The 23,829-nt window shown below is 39.1% G+C and overlaps 1 protein-coding gene across 12 annotated transcripts in view; it reads left to right on the top strand.

The window, feature by feature from the left end:
* LOC131679398 (dual specificity calcium/calmodulin-dependent 3',5'-cyclic nucleotide phosphodiesterase 1-like) overlaps positions 1 to 23,829 on the top strand; it is a 796,874-nt gene that overhangs the window by 625,638 nt on the left and 147,407 nt on the right. For 11 of the 12 annotated variants that reach the window (XM_058960126.1, XM_058960115.1, XM_058960117.1 and 8 more), the window contains 3 exons: positions 2,790 to 3,180; positions 4,160 to 4,273; positions 15,195 to 15,443. In XM_058960126.1, the coding sequence (XP_058816109.1) occupies positions 2,790 to 3,180; positions 4,160 to 4,273; positions 15,195 to 15,443 (754 nt within the window). The remainder of the gene's footprint in view (positions 1 to 2,789; positions 3,181 to 4,159; positions 4,274 to 15,194; positions 15,444 to 23,829) is intronic. The other variant, XM_058960125.1, reaches the window with a different exon arrangement.

The following is a 23,829-nucleotide window of genomic DNA, read 5'->3' as shown; positions in this document are numbered from 1 at the left end:
TATTGAATGTTAAATATCTTCTTCGCTAATAGTCCGATTTCAACAAACTACAGTTTGTTCGAAAGGTATTTGTATAAGCTGTCTGAAGATGTATAAAGTGTTTCAGGAATCAGAATATATTGGCTTTAATGGCACGTTCCCCGTATGTAGTCGAATATTTGTGCCTTGCCGTGTGTTTTCATCATTTCCTGAGCGGAAGGAAAGGACAAGGAGGTGTGGAGAAGTAGAATTGGAAGGGTGGGAAAAATAACAGCACAAAACAAAAATAAACAACAGGTAAGTTAAACTCACAAGTAGTTCAACTTGCCTGCGAATAAGCCTAAAGTTCTTTACCACATTGGATAAGAAACTTTAGTATGTCTCTGAGTTTCAGTCGTCCAAACATAGTTTCGTCTATATAAGGACGGCTGAAAACTCGAATTCGCGATTGCGCTACCGCTGGACAGTTGCATATTAGATGATATGAGGTTCCGTAGTCGGATTCACAAAGATCACATGAAAAAGACTCAGCGCGCTGAATAGTTGCCATGTGATAATTGAGTTTGCAGTGGCCGGTAAAAGCCCTGGTCAACCATGCACTGGAGCTTCGAAAAATGTAGGAGATTTTTCGAAACCACTGGGCATGGTTGTTTTAGAAACGCCTTTGTTTGGCGACATATTTGTAGATTTCTCCAATAATTGCGGTGCTCGGACGAAGCCCAGGACCGTATTTTTTCCCTTATCCAACTTGTCGAAATTGGCAGTGCGGGCTCAGGACCAACGAAGTCAATCGCTGAACCTGCCCTGGCCAATTCATTTCAGCCCATTCATTTCTAGTAATACCGCAATGTCCGGGCACCCAGACAAGGTAGATAGTGTTGACAATGCTTCGATTTGGGTTCGGCACGCGATCACTAGCTTGGACCGGAATTTGTCTGAGCTAAGGGCCTTGATTGCAGCCTGACTATCGGAGCAGAAGTTTATAACATTGACGGACAAACTCAGTTGAAGGGCCGATTGTACCCCGCACATAATCGCAAAGATTTCTGCTTGGAATACAGTACAGTACCTACCTAGTGAGTGAGATTGTTCCAATCTCATTTCACGACAGTAGACACCAGCACCAGCACGTCCCTCCACCAGAGAACCGTTAGTGTAACAAACCACTTTCGTTTGTTGTTGTCTTTCCATATAGCCAGACAACCACTCCTCTCGAGAGGGAATCTTCACATGGAATGTCCTGTAGGGAAAACTACATGTGAGTGTAATATCGCTGGGAGCAAGAATATCTTCACCCCATGTAATCATTTGTGACCACAATCGTGTATGACTGGTAACAAGATCAACATGGTTACTGTTCCGAAGCCCAGTAGCCTGCAGTCTGTATGCACATGATAGTGCTTCTTATTTGAGGTGTATGTGTAATGGTTTGATATTTAGAAGTACCTCAAGAGCAGCAGTCGGAGTCGTGATGAAAGCACCAGTCAACGCCATGAGCGCCATTCTTTGCACATGATTTAGCTTTGACTGGACTGTCATCACCTCTCCCTTCTGCCACTACACAAGGCATCCGTATGACAGTATTGGACGTGCAATTGTCGTCTAAATCCAATAGATGTATTTAGGTTTGATAAGCTGAGAATCAAAGAACCCCGGTTGTTATTCGCTTCTTTGTGAAAATACCCATTGAAGTTTTGTTTGGGTTAACTGATAATTTAACTTGTCAACACCACTGTTCGACTGTAATCGTTAGCAAACCCGTAGGTTGGAAATCCAAGCTCATTGCGTTTCTTCAAGAAGCCGTCGGCTATCAAGCTCCATAACAAAGGTGGCAGAACGCCACCTTGTGGACAACCGCAAATACTCAACTTCCGTATCTCAGCCTGTCGCAATGACGAGCAAAGAATGCGGTTACTAAGCATTGCGTTTATCCAACCCGAGATACATGCAGGTATCCCATGACCGCGCGTCGCTTCCAGAATAGACTGTAAGCACACATTGTCAAAAGTACCCTCAATATCTAGGAATACATAATGAACCAAAAGCGCTGAAGAGTCATCCACAAACAACCTGCTATTAGTTTTAAAGTATTCAAAATTGAAATCAATTGTTCCCAGAAGCAAGAGTTACCAATTGGCTGAAGACACCTTCTCAATATACTTCCTTAAAAGAAAATAATGAAAATATTTCTCTATCTTGAAGAGGGGTTAATTTGATAACACAGTATCGCGAAAAAGGGCATATTGCATCTATTAAATTCTACAAAGATGCTGTTGACCTAAAATGCGCGGGTATGGCGTTAATATTTGAAAGGTCCAGTTTTATTTCTAGACATCGGAAAGCAGCAAAAAGTCCTTCGTTCGCATTTAATGTTAAACATTTCTTCTGCTAATAATCCAATTTCAGCAATCTGTAGCAGTTTAACACTGTACTACTCCCATGCCAGTATTTGCAGATTAAAGTTGGATTTGAAACAAAAATAAAAATAAAATAGTACAAACCTACTTGCGGTAGAAATAAGTTTTATCGATATATCACAATTCTCTGTCTATGAAAACACTTCCTTCTTATTCAACAAAAGATACGAAGATGCAAGGCAATCTATAAATATTTCTATCGTATTTTTACTATAGTACAGTATCATAAATTGAGTCAACTGAAGGCGTATTCCTACGTTGAAACTTGTTGATAACTTTGCGAGTCGCCGTCGCAAAACTAGAACCAAAAGCGATTCAAATGAATTTATTTACTCCGTTCATCAGTTGAACGTCTTAAACTAAAAAACTTTTCCTTCTCTTCTTCTCTTACAGAACAAGGAGGACTGACGATTGTAAGACGCACCAACAGTAAAAAGAATACGTATATGCTGCAGCAGAGCCAGCAAGAGCCACTCGACTTTGAAGCACTCGACTATCAGAACCAGCAGCAACAGCCAGAAGGGGACGATCCAAAGCAGCAGCAGCAGCCACTATCGGAAAGTGAACTCGCGTACGTCAACCAGCAGCTCAGTCGGGAGCTCGAAAGTATGCAACCGATGGCCGGGTCCGGATCCGGGTCGCCACCACCGTCCAGTGCCGTCGCCGTCGCGAATCTGTCGCGTGCCGATCCCGCTACCGGGGATGATATGGACACTGTTGACTTGGCCACCGATAATCTGCCGGCGGTCGATACACCAGATGCATGTGATAAAGCCGCACTAAGGTAAGCTTCTGATAAAGGTAGAATATCCTTAGTGATCTGCCAGTTCAGCTTATTTATTTTGATGGTAGATCATTGCAGCAGACCGAACAATTGATTTGGCAGGCATGGTTTTAGTCCTGACAGAATGCTACGAATTCAGAGGGCTGTCACACCAGAATATTCAGTTGAAAAAACTTTCCTCGGCTCCACACACCGAAATCGTTATTAAAGTTCTCAATTAAATTCAGGCCAGTATTTTCTACCCCATTAAAACTAAAATTCAATTAAATATTCCATTCCCAAGACCTTTCGAAGTTGTGGTTATGCTAACGAAAATATAGCGCAAATACAGAAACTGCTCGAAATCATCAAGATTAAATTTCCACCGAATATGTCTGTAGCTATGTCTGTTAATTTCAAATGATAAAAGCTGCACGAAATACATAATTAAATTTTGGTAGTACTTTCGCATGCGAATCCCTCGAACTGCTCAACATATGATTTACTCTGAATATGCGAAACCACAATTTAAACCAAAATAATTTCATTGAAATTGCAACTGGATATAGGAAAATGGAAGCCACCATAAATGATTTCGTTGAACACACACATTCCGGTGGTTTATTTTGCATGCATTGGAAACTTTTCGCTATCGGAATAACGGCATGGAGGCAAAATAGAGTGTCATGAAATCAAACATTTACTAATGCTTTCAAATGAGCATTGGTAGCAAATTTATCATCCGACTAAGCTGCAACACAGCGAACAATGTAGAATTTAGAAATCGTATTTTATCATGTCTCAGGTATCAGTAACAGGGCTTTATTTAGATTGTAAATAATTTAAATAGTAACCTGAATACTAAAAGTACGAGTCAGTACAGCTACCGCGATAGCCATTATTCTGGATCAGTAATTACTGTCTGAATAACCCAACGTCGACCACAGTGGTATCCGATGGCAAATAATGTTTCCACCCCTTTTTTCTCCACCATTTCCAGACTACGCTGTCTTCTGCGGCAACTGCAGCGCGGTGAAATATCCGCAGAGCTCCTGCAGAAAAACCTTCATTACGCCGCACGCGTACTCGAAGCAGTTTTTATCGACGAGACAAAGTAAGTACTGTCCACAGTTTCACATTTCTCCTGTTCTAGTTAAAGTTTTCAGTATCGTGGCAGCAGAGTGGAGCGAAATGCTCCGACTGCTGTCGTTGCAACGAAAAAAAATATAACTCAAACTATCATCACTCACCATCATACTTCATTCCGATAGTATAACACGAACGGAAAATATCATCGACATCATTCCGTTCATCATAAAAGATCATTTTACAATCGGCCAATATGGAAATCGTTCCTTCGCTACGAGTGGTTTTTATGATCGCTCGTTTCACACGATAGTCGTTTCAAGCTTAAATGGTTTCAACTGATTTTCAGCTCTTGGAATTTGATTGGAAGATTAAGTTACCTATTCGTTGGTTTCCGTTAAATGTTTATAGATGCAGATGTCGGGCAGTTCAAATGTACGAAGGAACTGAGTAAAACGACCGCGGGACTCCACCACCTGGTCGTATTACAATGGAGACGTTCGGTAGCTTGTAGAAGGCAATGCTTTTGCGCGACTTACCTTCAAATCATCATCGGTTTGAAGAATATTTTCAATGATTTCAAAATCTTTTCCAGATTGAAGAGGTTTGGATATAGTAATCCGTACCAAATACGCTTCGCCATCCCAGGCCAATTAAGCACACTAAAATCGATTGGCGTTTTCTGTCGTGACCTTTTCAATTAGTCGCAATGATGAATATATCATTCACCAACCTTGTAGGACGACAAAATGAATTGATCCCAACGTGTGGTCCATTTATTGAATGTTTAATACGCACTAAACTGTCCGGCAATCACTGGAATGCGTGGGTGTCGTTAGTTGATAGCTCGGCTTTTGTCCGGAAGTTACAGTAATTCTATCACTGTTTTGACCGCCGCGATCTACTGCAAGCTGTGAGCGATTGATAAACAGGATGGGGGCTAAAATTCCTCCTCCAAATAACTCTTTGGGCTTGATTCGGATCCCAGAATTACCGTGCTTGACTAGGAAAACTATATTTATGTGCCCATGCACAGTGGGACTGGACATTAATTTTTACAACGAAGCTATTGGTTGTGACATTTCGATGTCTTCGGAAAGGTTTCTTAATTTTTTAAGTAATTAAAATAATGTTGAAAAAGTTTGATTTAAAAGGGGCTCTACTCAGAACAAAAACTTACTCATTTATTGTTTAAATAGTTCGGAGTCTATGAAAAGCTTGAGAACGAACTTATTTTGACAAACGTTGTCGAAGATGCTTTTAAGCGAACAAAGTTATTCGGTGAAATAAAAGTACATATCGAGATACCACCTTAAAAAGAGCTTTTTTGCAATAACTTTTTACTAGATTTTTGACATTTTTGTTTTGGAAGTTTGTAGATGCTCCAAAACCACATTTTTGCTGAACAAACTAACTGGATATCTCTTAATTTTAAAGAGGTATGATGATTATTTGTATATTTTTTTACTCTGATCAGGAATCAGAATATATTCGCTCAAATGGCACGTTCCTCGTTTATAGCCGGGTATTTTTACCTTGCCATGTCTTCTCATCATTTCCTAAGCGGAAGGAAAGGAGAAGGAAGAGGGAGGAAGTAAAATGGAAACGTTGGGAAAAATAACAGCACAAAATCAAACAGCAGATAAGTTAAACTCACGAATAGCTCAAATCGCCTACGAGTAAGCCCAAAGCTCTTTACCACATTGGGCAAGAAACTTTAGTATGTCTCTGGGTTTCAGTCGTCCAAACAGGGTGCCGTCTATGTAAGGACGACCAAAAATCTCAATTGCACTACTGCTGGACAGATGTATGGTGTGGGGTTCCGTAGTGATGCACAAAGATCACATGAAAGTTACTCAGCACACTGAAGGGTTACCACTATGCGAAAGCCACACCAAAAATGCTGCATTTTCAATGTGGCTGCGGTCGTGTCTTGTACACAACCCTTTAATTTTTTTTCGAATTTCTATTTCGTTATATTTTTTACATACCTAGAAGCCTGCTGAATAACGTAGCAAAATTAGGAGTATGTCAAAAACTCATTTTACATCCATGTTAAATATTTTTACATGGATGTAAAATGGTGATATTTTAAGGGGTTTTTCAATCATTTTAATTATATATCCAGCAATATTGCTTTCTAGTGATGATGACTGTATTAAGTAAGACAACATTATTGCAAACATAGTTGAAGACAGCTATTGGTATAACTTTGGGCTAAAACCTACTGAAAATGGTAGTGTTGCTGTGCATTGCACCAACTTTAAAAAATACGTTTTTCAAACATTTTATTCCAAACTTTAATGATAAAAAAGTTACATTTTTCGGCGAGATCCGGCAAAGATGCTGAAGCAGTATTACAAAACCAGATTCTAGCTATCCGAAAAACATTCGAACTCTTCCGATCTTGTCCGTTCCGCAAATTCCAAGTAATTTGAAAATATTGTAAATTTTAGTAATTTGAGGTACACCGAAAGGCTGTAGGGCCAAATACTATGTTTTTCAAAATATATATCTATGAAAATATGCACAGCCGTCCCATTTTTTTGCCCTTTCCACTGATCAACTGTTTGTGCAACTGGAAAAACAAATGTATTCACAAAGATCACCTCGAACTAGTATTCGAAGGAATATAGGAAATTGAACTCTGCACTGGTAGTTGTTCCAAAAGCTAGTTATTGTCTATTTTTTGTTCATTTTAAGGCATAATAAAGGCAATAGCACCAACAAATAATTTTGACCAAGATTTGATCCCAGTTACTCCTCTGTGCGGCGATAGTTTTGTCCCTTTACCGATGTTCATTTCCGTGAACCATTTAGCTCCCCGCTTCGTCCCGATCTACTCGATCTAGTCACCGGCGATTGACCAAGGACACGCAACGGGCCAGCCAGTACGTGCTGAGGTCTGTCCAGTGGCTCCGGGTGGAGCGTAGCTTCCGGTTCACTGACACCCCCAACGACCCAACGCGATCTATTCGCGCCCGGAAGGATATCGAAGTCGATCCAGCGACTCCAGTGCTACCTCGCGCACTACTCAACTGTTCCTCGGCGGTGGACAATCTACACCTGCGGAGAGTTCCCCGGTGTTGGAATTTCTCTCAAGACCCAATTTGTGGTTTCGCGGAAGCTTTCTAGCCGGTGGCGCTACTGTGTTGGTCCCACTTTCTGTGCACTTTGTTGGCCATTTTCTCTGCAGCTCAGAGAGTATACGCGTAACTACTTTGATGACAGCATCCCAGATATGCTCGTCGTAGCACATCTTTTCGATATTGTCAACCATCATACCAGGCATCCCCTACGAACTTCTTAGTCCTATAGGAAATTCCAAATTTAGGAATCAAATACTCCAATTTTCTCCAACTCCAACACTGAGATACTCCCACCATTACTCTAATCGACCTCGGCTCCATGTTCGTCTCGTTGGCCAGCACTTTGTTCTGGAAGTAACTTTTCAGAACCCCACTTTTTCAGTTCCATTTTGAGGGACTCCACAGAATGGTTCTGAACCGATAAAATTAGTGGAAGACCCGCTTCTTGCTAGCTCATCGGCTTTTTCGTTCCCTGCAACGCCACTATGTGCTGGAACCCAGTATAAATGAACATGGTTTTTCTCCGCCAATTGTCGGTGTGCAAGAATGGGAATATACTAGTTTTGAACGACATAAGGGGGCCCTTAATGCGTCGAGCGCAGCCCGACTATCTACAAAAATGCAGATATTTGCGTACCGTTATTATCTTTTCAGACATACGTGAGTGCATTCTAGAATGACATATATTTTTGCTTGAAACACTATCGACCAGTATCCCATGATTTGGATCATTCTTACACTGTCTCCGTGAAGACGCCATATTTCTCATTGCATCTATTCTGTTCCGGTGTGCTAGGCATAAAGTACTGAATAAATACAATGTATAAATACCTGTTCGTATTTACTTCTTGAATGCACATCCAAAGCAATATGCAGGCAACAAACTAAAAACGGTATCACAAATGAAACACAAAGAACTATAGAGCTGAACTGTCAAACGCCTTCGATCGTAATGAAGTGAGGTGCAAAAATTTCTGTCTCTTGCTAATTCTTCAAGCACGTGTTTTTGTATAACTCAGGGGGGTGTCATTCCTGTCATCCGCTATGTAGACTTCGACAGTAGTCCACTTATGATGAGCCTAGCCGCTTCTAGGCCCATGTCGCCCATGCTATTGCATGGGGTTGTTTTGATTTTAACAAAGGTTGGTTAGGAAAAAATAGCCGCCTAGCAGGAACCTGGTATAATTTTTACAAAATAAAATATTTTTAGGTTATGTTAAAATGTGATCATAAAACTACTTTGACTTTTAATTTATATCCAGAGCACCGAAATCTATTAAAAGACATTTATTTTCAATAGATTTTCCAAAGCTTTTGTCGCGGCTGTAGTAATACCAAAAAGAGTTGATTTTGAAGATTTTCTTCAATTAGGTTAATTGATTAGAATTGATTAATTTTTGAAATGGCAGCATTTAGAATTTGGCGAAATGTCAAATTTTCGTAAAAATGTGGCATTTCTTTTTAGGCATGGTTTTTTCGAATTTTATAGTATTCAATATGCCTTTCCAGATTTCCAAATATTTGTCAGGTGTTTGTAGCTCCTTTTTATAACAGATTTGATACAGTTTGTAAATTCGAAAAATTTAGAAAAAAATTTAACTCTGACTAGTAAGAAATACAAATTAATGGAGAAATCTCAAAAACAGGAGCTCGGCGGTAAAAACTATGGTGATTTTGGAACTCAGCGCACCCGATTTACCCTAAAAACTACTATCACAACCCTTCACCAAAATGGCTGTCGACCAGTGTAATTCTTCACACGTGCCGTTTCTCTTTTGGCAGATGCTAAGCCTTTCGTTCCACTAATATACCAGACGTTGGCAGTTCCACGGTTCTATCTTCCTCGGTATTGTTACAGCACACGCTCTCGCTACGTTTTCCAACAGCTTATCGGCATTCAGCATTGGATCAAGGCTGTCAGTACGATGTGCTTCTACAAAAAAGTCCCTGTCGAAGTTCTCCTCGCTCTCCGCGTTACAGGACAATTCCGTCGACCAATGCTGAAGTGGATCGCCTGGTGGTCGCTATGTGTATAATGCTCACTGACTCACCGTTTCTCGGTATCCATCAGTAACGCACTGTAGAATGAGACGTCTACGATGGATTCCCGGTCGTCTTTATGGAATGTGTTTTCAGACTAGATATATTAATCCAAGGTTCTGCTAGCGAGCCCACTCTGCAGATCCAAGCTCTTCTTATATCCTTCTTCATTCTTTCAAACTGAGCCCTCCACCACGGGGTTCCCCTAGTCGATTTAACAGTACGAAGTGGACAAGCTTCTTCGTAGGACGCTACTATGAATGAGTTTGTCGTATCCACGACGTCATCCATGAAATTTAGTCGTCAAGTTTTCCAAATAGAGGTTTGTAGATTTAGAATTACGATATGTTACCACATTGAGGGTGCCATCAAAAAACTTATATTTATGATAGGATAAAGACGGTTCAGTTTCATTTGGAACCTGCCAATTTCCCCGCTCATGCGAAATTCTTTCAGAACACCGCATTATGTCTAACACCTCCTCTCTCCCAGACATCGCAAAAGTTGGTCGGTTACCCACCTTCAGAATATGGAGATTTGTACTACCTATGTGCTCCATCAGTTCAGATCCTCTCAGATCGATGTCTAAGCTGTCCCAAATGGTGTGATAAACATTTGCATCACTGCCCATAATGAGCGGAAGCCCATTTCTGCTACAATACGATACAAACTCATAAAGATTCCTCAGCAAGCCGTCGGCGACAAGGTTCCATAGAAGTGCTGAATGCACACCACCTTGTCTTAACGATGAGCACAGACGTCGGTTGCTAAGCATTGCGTGTATCCAGTTCGTGATGTGTGAAGGTACTCCATGACCTAGTGCTCTTTCGAATCCAAAAATGAATTCGAAAGACATGTTGTCAAAAGCATCTTCAATATCGAGAAAAAATTCTTAACTTGCTTACTGTTGTGAAAGAGCTTTTTCAATGTTGTACACAACATTGTGCAACAGGGTGGCAGTAGACTTCCTCCGCCTATATGCATATTGCGTTGTATGCAGCGAGTGCTCGCCCAAGCTAATATTCCGAATGTAATAAACCACTAAACGTACCGCTGATTTGAGAAGAAACGAGGTCAGACTGATCGGTCTGAAACTCTTTGCCTCTTCACAAGTGACGCGGCCACCTTTGGGAATGAATTTTACAGTTATTTCCCACCACGCTAATGGAATGTATCATGTTGCATGACTACAAGTAAGAACTTTATTCAAAATGTGCTTGAAGTGATTGTATCCTATTTGTAATAGAACTGGAATGATTCACCCTTTTCCCGCAGACTTATACGGAGCAAAGCTTTCAATCAACGAGCAAACGTCCAATAATCAGAACTATCTGAAAAGAACTCAGGAGCAGTCGTCGGTGAAGGCTCCGTACAGCCTGGAAAGTGTGTGTCAAAAAGACCACTTCGCTCAGAGGATCGAAGGGTAATTCTGTATGCTTTGCGAGCCAATTTAAAGGGCTCCGACCCGTCCCTGCGTCTACGATTCCAAGCTCTTCTACATAACTTTTTGACTCGAAAAAGTTCGGTATTAAACCGAGGTGTTCCTCTAGAAGCACGCATAACTCGAAGTAGGCAAGCCTCTTGGGATGCTGCTATTATGAGTGAGTTGGTGGTATCTACAACATCATCCAAGTCACTTGAAGATTCAATCGTCGGAAGGTACCCCTAAAACCTAGCCGCCAAGCCTTATTCGAACTGGTCCCAGTTCGTAGATTTGGGATTACGATATATGACAATATCTAGCGCGACATTTAAATGATCAAAGACGATGCACTTATGATCAGATAACGACGCTTCGAGCTCATTTGGTACGAACCAGTTTGCCAATTCATGCGTAATACTGTCAGAGCAGAAAGTTATATCTAACACCTCTTCTCTGCCAGCTCGTGCGAATTTTGGGCGATTTCCTGCATTCAGTACGTGCAGATTTGTACTGCTTAAGTATTCCATCAATTCGGTGGCACTAAAATTGATATCTGAGCTGCCCCAAATTATGTAGTGAAGGAAAACCCATTTCCACAGTATGATACAACCCTTTTGAAATCATCAAAAGGTGATTGTTCATTATGCGGCAAATAGGCCGAACAATAGACGTATTTCTTCTTTATGTTATCAACAGTCACATTCACTGCGACAGCACAAACATCACGAGTTGTGAGGTCGGATATAAAACATGCGTCAATAGCACTATTCGCAAGTATACATGCACGAGGCATTTCATGTGGATTTATCATACCATTTTTGTGGAAAGCTACGAAGATTGGGTTAAGTAGTTTTCAAGCATAGAAGTTTCCTTTATAGGAATGCGGTTCTTGGACCAAAGCTATAGAAGCTTTTCCTTTCTGCACAAGATAGGATAGATTCATAGTTATTGTACGTTTATGCAGAAGTTTAATTTGTGCTAAGCTAACCATACTCGATCACAGCACTACACATTTGATCAACAGCAACAATTGTACAGCAACTACATATAAGATACCAAAAATGTTGGCTTGGGGGTGGGCGTAGCGTAGTTGGTAAATCGATTGCCTTGTATGCAGCGCACCTGGGTTCGAGTCCCGACCCCGCACATAGGGTTAGAAATTTTTCATAAGAGATTTTTCTAACCCAAAGGGGTGGATGACCTTAAGGTTAAAACCTCTATAATCGAAATAAAAAAACAACATGCTGGCTTGTAGCAAGCCCAGAAATGGTAATAGGGACACAACCGGCTTTTGAATCTCACGATTTCCACTGTGTTAGAGATTCCCTTGACACGGCAAAAGATAAGAACCATGACAACCGTGTCCACCTAGAATAGTGTGGTCGCGTCAGCCATTCAGTCTGCACGGATAAACACCTTGACTTGGGAACTCCTGTGTTCAGTCACTTCTTACGACATGGCAGAATGAACCCAGTGACTCTATATTCAGCTGATATAGTTCAACCCGCTGGAAGCCACATGGCCTAGAAACTGGTTTTGACTGGCGAAAGAAAATAAACTGATATGAACCTTCTACTGGACGCGACAGCCCGAGCTCCGATGGAAGATATGACCACCTCAGAAAATCTCGATGACTTCGAGTGGGATTGAACCCACACCCACAGGTGTAAAATGCAGTCACACTTACCAATGAACCACCGCACAACCAGTTTATTTTGCCAAAATCGTGCGATTTATTAATTACGCCCAAATCGTTAAATTTGGGTCAACGACATCTTCGGAGGAATTTGTAGATATTATAAGCCCTTTCATATGATGTTATTATTTTAATGATTAATCTCCCTAAAAGTGAGATATATTTACCAATTTTCTTGCAAGTGCAAATATTATAATTATGTCTTCGGCAATGTTGTAGATCAAGCTTTGCCAAGAACTTTGCCGAAGACATAAAGCCTTCATCCTTGACATCTTCAACATTATTACTGGTTGTTTGTGGATGATGTGGATGTGATTAATATAACTTTTTAATCGTCGATCTGACAAGTTTAGTATGTTCTGTAAAATGATATAAATTATCAAAATGGACAACTTTCTATATTACAACAATGGATTATCTCGCGTAATATAATTTGGCAATTATTGAAAAATAAAGTGCTTTGAATGGTAATTGGTTGTTAACTTGAAAACAGCTTAGTTTACGTCAATAGTGTCCTCGGACTACTCACCAAAAATAGCAACGTTTGTTCTTTGCCGCTATGATTTTCGTGATCAATCCTCTTATAAGAGAGATTTTCAAACAAACAATTTTTTTGAAGAGAAAATGTGCCAACGTCTTTGGAAAAGTTGTGGAATTCGCTATCGCGAATCGTCAAAATAAACAATTTTTATTCACGCATATTGTTTGTTATCTCGAGTATTTTCGAGAGGAGAAAACAAGAGACAAGTGAACTCTAATGAGTTTAATAATTTTGATGTAGCATTTGTAATTGCAACTAAAGGTGACTGCCCGTTTTTTACCCTTTAAAAGTTATTACTTTTAGAACTTTTGCTAATTTTACCAAAAATTGCCCAATACCTTCTGAGTCGTCAGAGATTGACCGATGATCACTTCTGGAAAGATATGTATCCTGATAAGACAAACAACTTTCTGGAAGGTGCTGAAGCTTTATCTACGAAATTTAAGAAGTTATGTTGGAAAAACATGTTTAAGGGGTCATTCACAAACAACGATCAATAACTTCAAATGCACTATTATTAGAGATTTTTGGTCTTCAATAAAGTTGTTCGCAAAAACAAGTTATTTAACATTGCTGAAGACTTCATCATGTTTTTCAAATTGAAAAAAAAATTATGGCAAATACCTCACTTCAATGGGGATTAATCATTTTAACTATACCATCCAAATGAAGGTCTTGGATCATAATAAAACATCCTAGAATACATTATTGATGTACGTTTTACAGTTCTCGCGTGAATATTTTTTCGCACGTTTTTGAGTAGGTTTAATTTTTTAAGTCGTGCCATTTCTGTTTCTCACAAAGTTCGGAAATTCCGGAAGTTATTGGATGAAGTAGATTGAGCGGGAAGTAAATAATTCCGTGAAGTTTGTTTCCACAAATGTTCAGAATTTTAAAATGCCGTCGATGTCAAAAGTTCTATCAGAGCGCGACACTGCAAATTAATTTTAATATCCGCGATGTTGAGTGAAGCTCTACCGTGTCCATTTAGTTGTCCTCAGCGACCACCAATCGATCAGACTCAATTTATTTGCTCAGCAAACACTCCACTAACTAAATGGATTTCTCCCATTCTACCATTTATAGTAACTCCTGATTGCCCTCCACTTACTCGTTAGAGCAATTTTGATGAAAGCAATTTCAACAGCAATTCATCGAATTAACTATTGTACCGTAGCTCCCAGTTTCAAAGATAGCTTCTAGGACAAGTCGAACACAGACAAACTGTTGCTGGCCTGATCCCCACATCTAAGGATTTTATTATAAGGGGAATGATAGCTTTAGCATTTTCTTCTGATAACGTCATGTTAGCTATAAACCGTAAATTGTAGCAGTACATGAACTGTATGTTTATTTTTAATTTTCCATACTTCTGAATGTCACAAATTTAAATTAAAGTATTAAATACAGAGTATAAAGACGTGATTACTGTTAATTTATGTCCATTTTAATCTGCAGTAAATTATTAATTTCTCACCGGGCCGTCATTAAAAAATGCTGGGAATAATTTAATGTTTGAAATGGCTTTTTAAATAACCTGCCGTGATAATTATTGGGGCAGGTATTTTCGAATAATTGTTTTCGTACATTAATTGTACGCATTGTCAATGAGTGGTAGGGATATTAAATAAAATCATGTTCTGAGATATATTAAATTAAAATAATGATAAGCTATCACATCAGCTAGAATTCTCCACACAGCGAAATTTATTCCAGAAATTAATTAAAGTTTTTAAATCGGCAATCTTCGGCCATTTTTTGTAACAACATAATGGGTAGCTAATCCCTTTCCAAGAGTTCGATCATAAATTCCGACCAAATCCGTCGAAGGAACGATTTCCACACAAACCATTTTTCATCACCATCCATTAGTAATGATAAGATAACAGAACAAGACACCGAACCCATAGCAATAAGAAAACTCTTTCTTTTCTTTTCGTTCAACTCTGACCAAATTGTATAAATCTTGCAAACCAATACCAAACAATCCAAAATCAACAACGCTAACCGTCGCTGTTACTGCTAATTGCAATTTTTAATCCGCGTTCCCCATAAAAATCGACTTTGGATTAAAAATTGTAAAAAAAAATCAACCACTACGACTGCCGGACCGACATCAACCGTGGTGGGTTCGTTCGAATCGAAAAAAAAAACTACCAGTCAAGACGATGGTGGTGGTGGCGGTGGTGATAATGCTGGAAACGATGGCAGTGGTGGTGGTGGTGGTAAAGCTAACAGTAACAACGTCGGTGCTGTAGGAGATAATAACTACGTCAGCAATGTCGACAGTAAGGAACCCCGGCGGGGCGTCACCACATCGGCCCCGCCCACCCACAGTGGCCCTACGGGACCACCGCTCGGAAAAACCATCATTCAGAGGCGAAAACTACGTGCACCGGTGTGGGCCAGGTCTCTGCTCTAAACACAACTTTTGCTTGATCGAACAAATATTAAGCAGTCTGTTTTTCTTTAGTCCACTAACTCTTTCTCAACACTTCACCAGTACCGAATGGTTTCCATCCTTTGCTATTCTTCCCCAGTTTTTTATTTGCTTTGCATATCTACTCCGCGAATGACTAATGGCACCTTTTTCTAAAAACCAATTTTCAATCCTCAAAGTAGAAATTCCAATTTATTACGTTTGATTTGTCAATATCCTAGTGCAAGTATATGAACGTAGACTATGTTAAAAAACGGTTTAAATTAATTTATAATATTATCGCAAGGTGCGGAGTGAAGTTGAAGCCAATAACTAAAGTCGCGAGGTGTAATAAATTTGGCAATTGAAAAGTTTCATTCTACGTTTACTCTCGCTTCGTCGTGCCATTCTTACCATCAAATCCGCAGTCGCAACTATGGCAAAGTTATACAAAGACCTTACGGGTGGTTCTTTGACAAATTCCAGCAGTTGCTTGAATATGTTAACATAAATTTATCGAAGTTTCCTGAACTATAATCAATATCCCAACTGTTTGATCTCTTCTTCCTATGTTTCGGTATTCTCTTGAAGACAGTCGTTAAAACCTAAACCATGGAAGATAAAAATCTAAATTTCTCGATTATTGGATTACTATATACTATATATTACGTTCACACTACGCTTTAAAACGTGTTTTAACGCTATCTTGATGACATTTTTCTGGTTGCTAATTATTATAACATGGTTTAACTGATATGACGCACTCATAGTTTCAGATATTATGACTCATAGGCACTGCCTTATAAAGTCTTAGGTCATATGGCCCAAAAGTGGGTGCGTCATAAAATCCGAAAATAAATGTGCACCATGGAGTCCGTTATTAGTTATTAGGTAACGCACATCCGTTTTCGGATGTTATGACACAACTGTTGTGCGTCATAATATCCCAAACGTTATGACGCACTGTCGTTTTCGGATTGTATGTCCCAATGGATATCTTGGACTCCGTGACGCATTCATAGCGTCGGATATTATGACGCACAGGTACTGCATCGTAACGTCCCAAAACAGTGAGCGTCGTAATGTCCAGGATATTATGGCGCACACTGATATAGAGATTTTATAACGCAGAGGAATTGCGTCATAAAGTCCGGTATACTATGACACATGTTACGGATATTTTGACGCATAGGTACTGCGTCATAGGTTCCTAGGTTCATACAGCATTGGAACATTATGACGCAGTTCTTATGCGTCATAATATTCGAAACGATAAGTGCGTCCCAATGTCCACGAAATCGACTGCGACATCAGATCCGAAAACGAGCATACATCATAACACTCGGAACATTACGACGCACAAGGGGTACGTCATAAGATCCGAAATCAAATGTGCATCACAAAGTCCGGGACCATATGTCGCACATCCGCTGTCGGATGTTATCATGCAGCCTGATGCGTCATTTTGTCCCAGTGTGCATCATAAGATCCCGAACATTATGACGCAGGACTACTCAGACATTGTGACACTAGGATGATTGAGGATTTCAAGACCTACATTTATTTTCAGACCTTATGACGCACTCTTGTGCTATACAATGTCCTGGACTTTATTACGCACATTATGACGCAAACTATAGGTGCGTCACAGTGTCCATGGCTCAAAAGTAGGTGCGACTTAAAATCCGAAATCGAATGTGCGTCATAACGTCCGGGACATTATGACTCACAAGGGGTGCATCATAATATTCGCAATTAAATATGCGTCATAAAGCTCGGACATTATGACACACATCCGTTTTTGGACGTTACGACGCAGCTTGGATGTAGCACTACTTTACTAGACCGATGACGGTATGAATAAAGACGGTATCCGGTCTTTTGCCTGAATTCTGCTAGGCTGAATGCCATTTGGCCGAATATCATTTACACCTTTAATACTGCTCCGACAAACGTCGCTGTACCAAGCGGACAAATATTGTATTATCTTTCCAATTAAACAGTACATTTCGCTATTTGTTTCTAATTGTATTTTCTTTCCATACAACAAGAACTGCTTTTAAATAAAACATAGTGCTATAAGGGAATTTAACCGATTAGTTTGTCACTTTTTCGTATTTCAGCTATAACAATTGACCAAGTTATCACATATGTTTACAATGGAAAACTAGAGGCCTTAGCTCACTACTGGCGCGAAAATTAATTTAATTTTATCAACAAAAAATAAAACATGAATCCATTTATAAAGTGCTCAAATTTTACCAAACCATTTTTTTTAACCGATTTGTGAAATTATTGTATTTTTTCCACCAGATATCGATAGAGTTTTGAGCCCAGCGCTACAATTCATTCAGTAAAACAGTGCTATGTATATATTAAAGAAAACAAGAAAAATCTATAACATGTCATTCGATTAAACTGCTTTGGGCCAATTTGCTTTCGGCCAACTGGCATTCGACCAAACGATATTCAGCCAATGATATTCGGTCAAACGGCATTAGGCAAAATAGCATTCGGCTAAATGACCTCATTCGGCCAAACGACATAAGGTCAAACGGCATTCGGCCAAATGGTTTTCGGTCAATTGACTTAGAACCAATAGATACTATGTTTCTTGGGAATTAACTACTCATTCTCTACTATGTGCTGTAAGGCTCCATGAAAAACTGGCTTAAGCATCACCTCATTGAATGTTCAACAACGCCTCCCAATGAAGTTGGGTTAATTTATAGTCTTCGACAAAGTGATGGACAATAAAGTTATCTTTCTTACATTCACTTGCAGTGATAAACTGATGCACACCGTGCCACCTGACGGTGAATTCATACAAACATCAAACACGTTGTCTAGACTTGTCCGATCAAACTCTTCTGGTGGGACAAGGAATCGACTCGGGGGTGGCCCGATGGGAGTCTTTTCTTTCTTGTCACTATGATGTACCCCAAATATCGGTATTATGAAACTGGGATTTGCTCCATGGGTAACCGGATACCACATGCCCAACCTTATTTAAAACGCCAAACGGCGCCCCTCAAGGAAGCCACTTGGGACCACTTATGTTTCCCTCCTTCATCAACGAATTTTGCCCCCACACAAATCTTTTGGTCGATTGCCTCAGAAATCGGCTCTGCTTGTTCCATGAATATATAGTCAATATTAACAGTGCACAGTGATCTCGGAAGCGAATTTAACGAGAAACAATTGATTACACTTTCATCTTTGGATTTAGAGATTTGGTGTTTTAGAAACATTTATCGTGCGTGACAAACTGCATCTTGTGGTTGAAACGATTTTATGTTTGTCCTTAAAATGTCCAAGTTGTAGACATCATTTCAAATTCTAGTTAAGATAGAATGATACGCCCTTCTGCAATATTCTAGTTCAGCGGTTCTCAACCTTTTTCTTACCACGGACCCCTTAGAAATCATCCTGGGTTGCAGCGGACCCCTACGGTTAAACATCGATTTTGTATGCTATCAATATGTTATTTTCAGTTTGTTAGGAAACAAAATATGAAATTTCAATATGCACTCAAAAAATATATTTTTCTTCGCGAACTTCACGGGCACCTAGGGTTCCGCGGATCCCAGGTTGAGAATCACTGTTCTAGAGTAATCAATTCTTAGCAACTTTGTTGAAGATGCTAACTTTTTATCTCAAACCGTTTTCATTTTATAGTCTTTCAAAAAAGTAATTTACTCCGTACAGTTTGGTTTTTAGCGTGATTTTTCTCACAAAAGTGTTCTCCTGTGTACTTTTAGAGCCTTATTAGGGGCCACTTTTGCTGAAGGAAGAACAATTTTATCTTGTCTGGTTTAATAGTTATATAAAATTTACATTGAAAAATACACCCATTTCAAATGTCGATACCTCAAAAGGGGGCAAACAAAAATGAATAATTTTGATTGCATTTGAAAGGTTGTACTTTTGTCTACAATCTATTAAAAAAATTGAGAACGCATTTTTGTCTTTCTAAAATAAATCAAACTTGAGTAAAATTATTTTTGCATATTATCCTACGGCGTTAATGTTAACGAAATTGTTTTACGCAGATTCTGTGAATTCTTGCCGACTTTTCAAGGTTCACATACATTTACAGGCTTTTCATAATGCAGATAGGATAATGGCCATTAGACTGGCCCAAAATGGCATAAATCTCGAAATCAAAACCTTACCCTCCAAAATGAAAGTTTGGGTCCCCAACAAGCTTTCCTGAAAATTTCAGCTCATTTGATTCACTGCAAGGGGTTCCGCAAACTGCTCAAAATTTGTATGGAAAAAAGAGACCAAATGTATGGAAAAATGCATCAGTTTCACATTTTCAGCTCCAGGTGGCACCGTAATCGATGAAAGTCTTTCGTGTGAAAAAATAAGAATCTTCATGTAACAATGAATGGACTCGTGAAAACCGGAGGTCAATCTGATGACAGCAGACAAAGTTATAAGCGCGCAAAGTTGAAGGTGTCATGTGCTGCAGTTGGGGTGGCTCTGTCGAAAGTGCAAAAAAAACCTTTGCTTATGAACGCACGAATTACACGAGGTAGAAACACTCGATTACATGGATTACAACTTCTATTAACTCAAAATGCGGGCTATTTGGAAGAGTGGTATCTGCGGCAAACTGGACAAGTATGTCAAGGGCTTTCCGGTAAAAACATGAATAATTCAGAATTCTCTCACTAGGTGGCGCTAGGGCGACTTAAAATGCCCTATACTTTTTTTAAATAATGCTATAGCTCGTGATCGGGAACACTTGGCTGACCGTAGTCTTCTGCAAAGTAGATCATAAGGTCAAGGGCTTTTCGACAGAAAACAGTTTAATTCAAAATTCTTCCTCTGGGCGGAGTTAGAGTGCCTGGAAAATTCTAACACTCTTTCATTTTATATTAGGCCATATCTCGTGATGGGAATCATTTAATGGGGCGGTGTGTTCGGCGCAGTAGTACAATTTCTAATGGTGAACATAATTCTCGTACTAATCGACAATTTTTTTCTTTTTGGCTTATTCTCTCTCAAGTGAAAAGATCAGGTGGAGATGTAGAGTGGTTTTTTTCTAAACATTTCAAAATTGTCACCAGAATTTAAAAAAAAAACACATCTATTTTACATTTATTAATTTTATTGTGCTACAAAACCTTCCTTGATTTTATTTCGTGTGGTCTCCGGAAAAGTCTGTCTATGCTGCTGCACTACTTGCAGAAGAAATTGCAGTTGATCTTCATTTTTCGTCAATTTTCCATAATACTCCTGGATCACGTTAATACCTCGTTCCGCGCAATCGTTCACTACTAGTAATGCTTTAATTTTTTCCTGCCTTCTAAAAAATCTGCTAATTGATTCCATTTTTTCGGATCTTCTTGAAGGAAATTCGCGGATATTCGGGTAATTTCGAAAAAATTCATTGAGTTTTGAGAAACGCAGCTTGACAACTCGTATGACTTCAACTCATCTATAGAAGAAATATCCAATTTTATCTTACGTGTGTCCTCATTTTTACGTAATTTTAAATTTGATGCCATTTTACGCTTCTCTTCGATAGATACTTCTGGATCGTAAAGTGCCATTGTTACTAGTTCTTCACTTAAATAAAACAAATGTTTCGCTAACCGCGAGACAGCCGTTTGGTATATATTGTTTGTATGATCCGAATAAACATCTTTTAAACTAAGTAAGTTCTTGCCCAAGTTAATATCATTTCGAGCCGCTGATGGGGAGTAAGGGGCGTTAAACCACGAAAAAATATAAACACGCAAAATAAACAAACATATAAGTGGGATACAATCATTCATTTTAAATTGATCTCTAAAGAGTCATATTTTTAGGCAATAAATTGCTTTTGCCATCCATCTGGCACGGCTGTGCGCTTCAGGTAGAGAAATTTTTTTGTCGCTAAAGAATGCTAAAGCGATATCAAGCAATTCTTTGTAGTCATTTCGCTGCTGCTTGATCACTGACTGCTCTTTTAAAAATACTATTATTTCGTTTTTTTCATCGCCAAGCTCTGCTACAATGCTGGCGTCTACCATATTTTCGTGAAACGACTGGTCCAGCGCTGACCACGCGGATTTGAATTTAATAAAAGTATTCCACTCTACATCTCCACAAATAAATAAATAAACCACTCTACATCTCCACCTGATCTTTTCACTTGAGAGAGAATAAGCCAAAAAGAAAAAAAATTGTCGATTAGTACGAGAATTATGTTCACCATTAGAAATTGTACTACTGCGCCGAACACACCGCCCCATTAAATGATTCCCATCACGAGATATGGCCTAATATAAAATTAAAGAGCGTTAGAATTTTCCAGGCACTCTAACTCCGCCCAGAGGAAGAATTTTGAATTCAACTGTTTTCTGTCGAAAAGCCCTTGACCTTATGATCTACTTTGCAGAAGACTACGGTCAGCCAAGTGTTCCCGATCACGAGCTATAGCATTATTTAAAAAAAGTATAGGGCATTTTCAGTCGCCCTAGCGCCACCTAGTGAGAGAATTCTGAATTATTCATGTTTTTACCGGAAAGCCCTTGACATACTTGTCTAGTTTGCCGAAGATACCACTCTTCCAAATAGCCCGCATTTTGAGTTTTTAAATGTTGTAATCCATGTAATCGAGTGTTTCTACCTCATGTAATTCGTGCGTTCATAAGCAAAGGTTTTTTTTTGCACTTTCGACAGAGCCACCCCAACTGCAGCACATGACACCCTCAACTTTGCGCGCTTATAACTTTGTCTGCTGTCATCAGATTGACCTCCGGTTTTCACGAGTCCATTCATTGTTACATGAAGATTCTTATTTTTTCACACGAAAGACTTTCATCGATTACGGCGCCACCTGGAGCTGAAAATGTGAAACTGATGCATTTCTCCATACATTTGGTCTCTTTTTTCCATACAAACTTTGAGCAGTTTGCGGAACCCCTTGCAGTGAACCAAATGAGCTGAAATTTTCAGGAAAGCTTGTTGGGGACCCAAACTATCATTTTGGGGGGTAAGGTTTGAAATTCCAAACTTTGCACTTTTTTCATACAACCTTGGGCCACTCTAATGGCCATATTGTAGGCCTATTTGTTAGGGTGTCGCACTTTATCACCAATGACCTGACCTATAATTTGCCTCCAGTTATTGTCAAGATTTTCCAAAATCTACACACATTGACAAGCTTTTTCAATTACAGATATGTACCGATCTACAGATTTATATTACAAATATATACAGATTTATATTACATATATATATACAAAGATGTACAGATGTATATCCCTGACCTACACTAAAATTTGATTTGGTGCATAGATATATATTAATTGTTTGGCTTTGTGACCAACAAGCTGTCATTAAAGTTTGTTTTGATTAACTTCTTATCTTCAAACAAGTCACAATTAAACTGACACGAATTTTCAAAAACATTGGTAGAAAAAGGCGTATTTACTCGCGTTTCGTAGGATTTTTACTTAAAATGATTTTTTTACTTAAAAGGAGAGTAGTGGGCGAAAACCGGAATCATTTTTCGAAAGTTGTCGAAGATCTTAGCTGAATTTACAGAAAGTTCTGAATATCTTTTCAACGGAAGAGCTCGTTCTGGTAGCAACCTAAAGTTGCGAAAGCTGAGTGGTGAGCGGTTCTTAGAAAAAAAATGTGCCAAAATGTTGTGAAAAATACCCAAGTGGAAGATGTAAATGCGTTCCAAGAGTGAAATGTCATTGACACTCGAGGAAGAGAGTGCGTATTTTTGCAGAAACGGTTTTAGTAGATAGAAATATCAATCTACTAACCTCAACCAACAAATAAATTTGACCTTCATATAACAGTATTGTTCATGTAAAGTTATGATATGAAACTCACTATAAAATGAAAACGGTTTGAGATAAAATGTTATCATCATTAACAAAGTTGCTAAGAATTGATTACTCTAGAATATTGCAGAAGGATGTATCATTCTATCCCAACTAGAATTGGAAGTGATGTCTACAACTTTGATATTTTAAGGAACACCCTAAAATAGTATCAGCCAAAAGACGCAATTCGTCACGCACAATAAATATTTTTAAAACACAAAATCTCTAAATCGAAAGATAAAAATGTAATCATTGTTTCCCGCTAATTTCGCTTTCTGGACCACTGTGCAATGGTATGCAGGTCAACGTCTATAAAAGTAGAGTGTTAAGTTTTGGGCGCTCAACAATGCTAAGGCTTTACAAATACACCCTATAAGTGAATTTTATCCGTGATTTGGGAATTTTATTTGACAGAAATTACCTGCTGAACAGAGATTGTACCCAGCTCCTATAAACCCAATAAATAGCACTACAGCACAAATAACCCGAAAGACCGACAGACAAGCGAAAATATCCAACAATTAACCCCAACAACGTC

This window comes from Topomyia yanbarensis, chromosome 2, assembly GCF_030247195.1.
Source record: "Topomyia yanbarensis strain Yona2022 chromosome 2, ASM3024719v1, whole genome shotgun sequence".
In the NCBI taxonomy this organism is placed as follows: Eukaryota; Metazoa; Arthropoda; class Insecta; order Diptera; family Culicidae; genus Topomyia; species Topomyia yanbarensis.
This window is presented reverse-complemented; position numbering and strand designations above follow the sequence as displayed.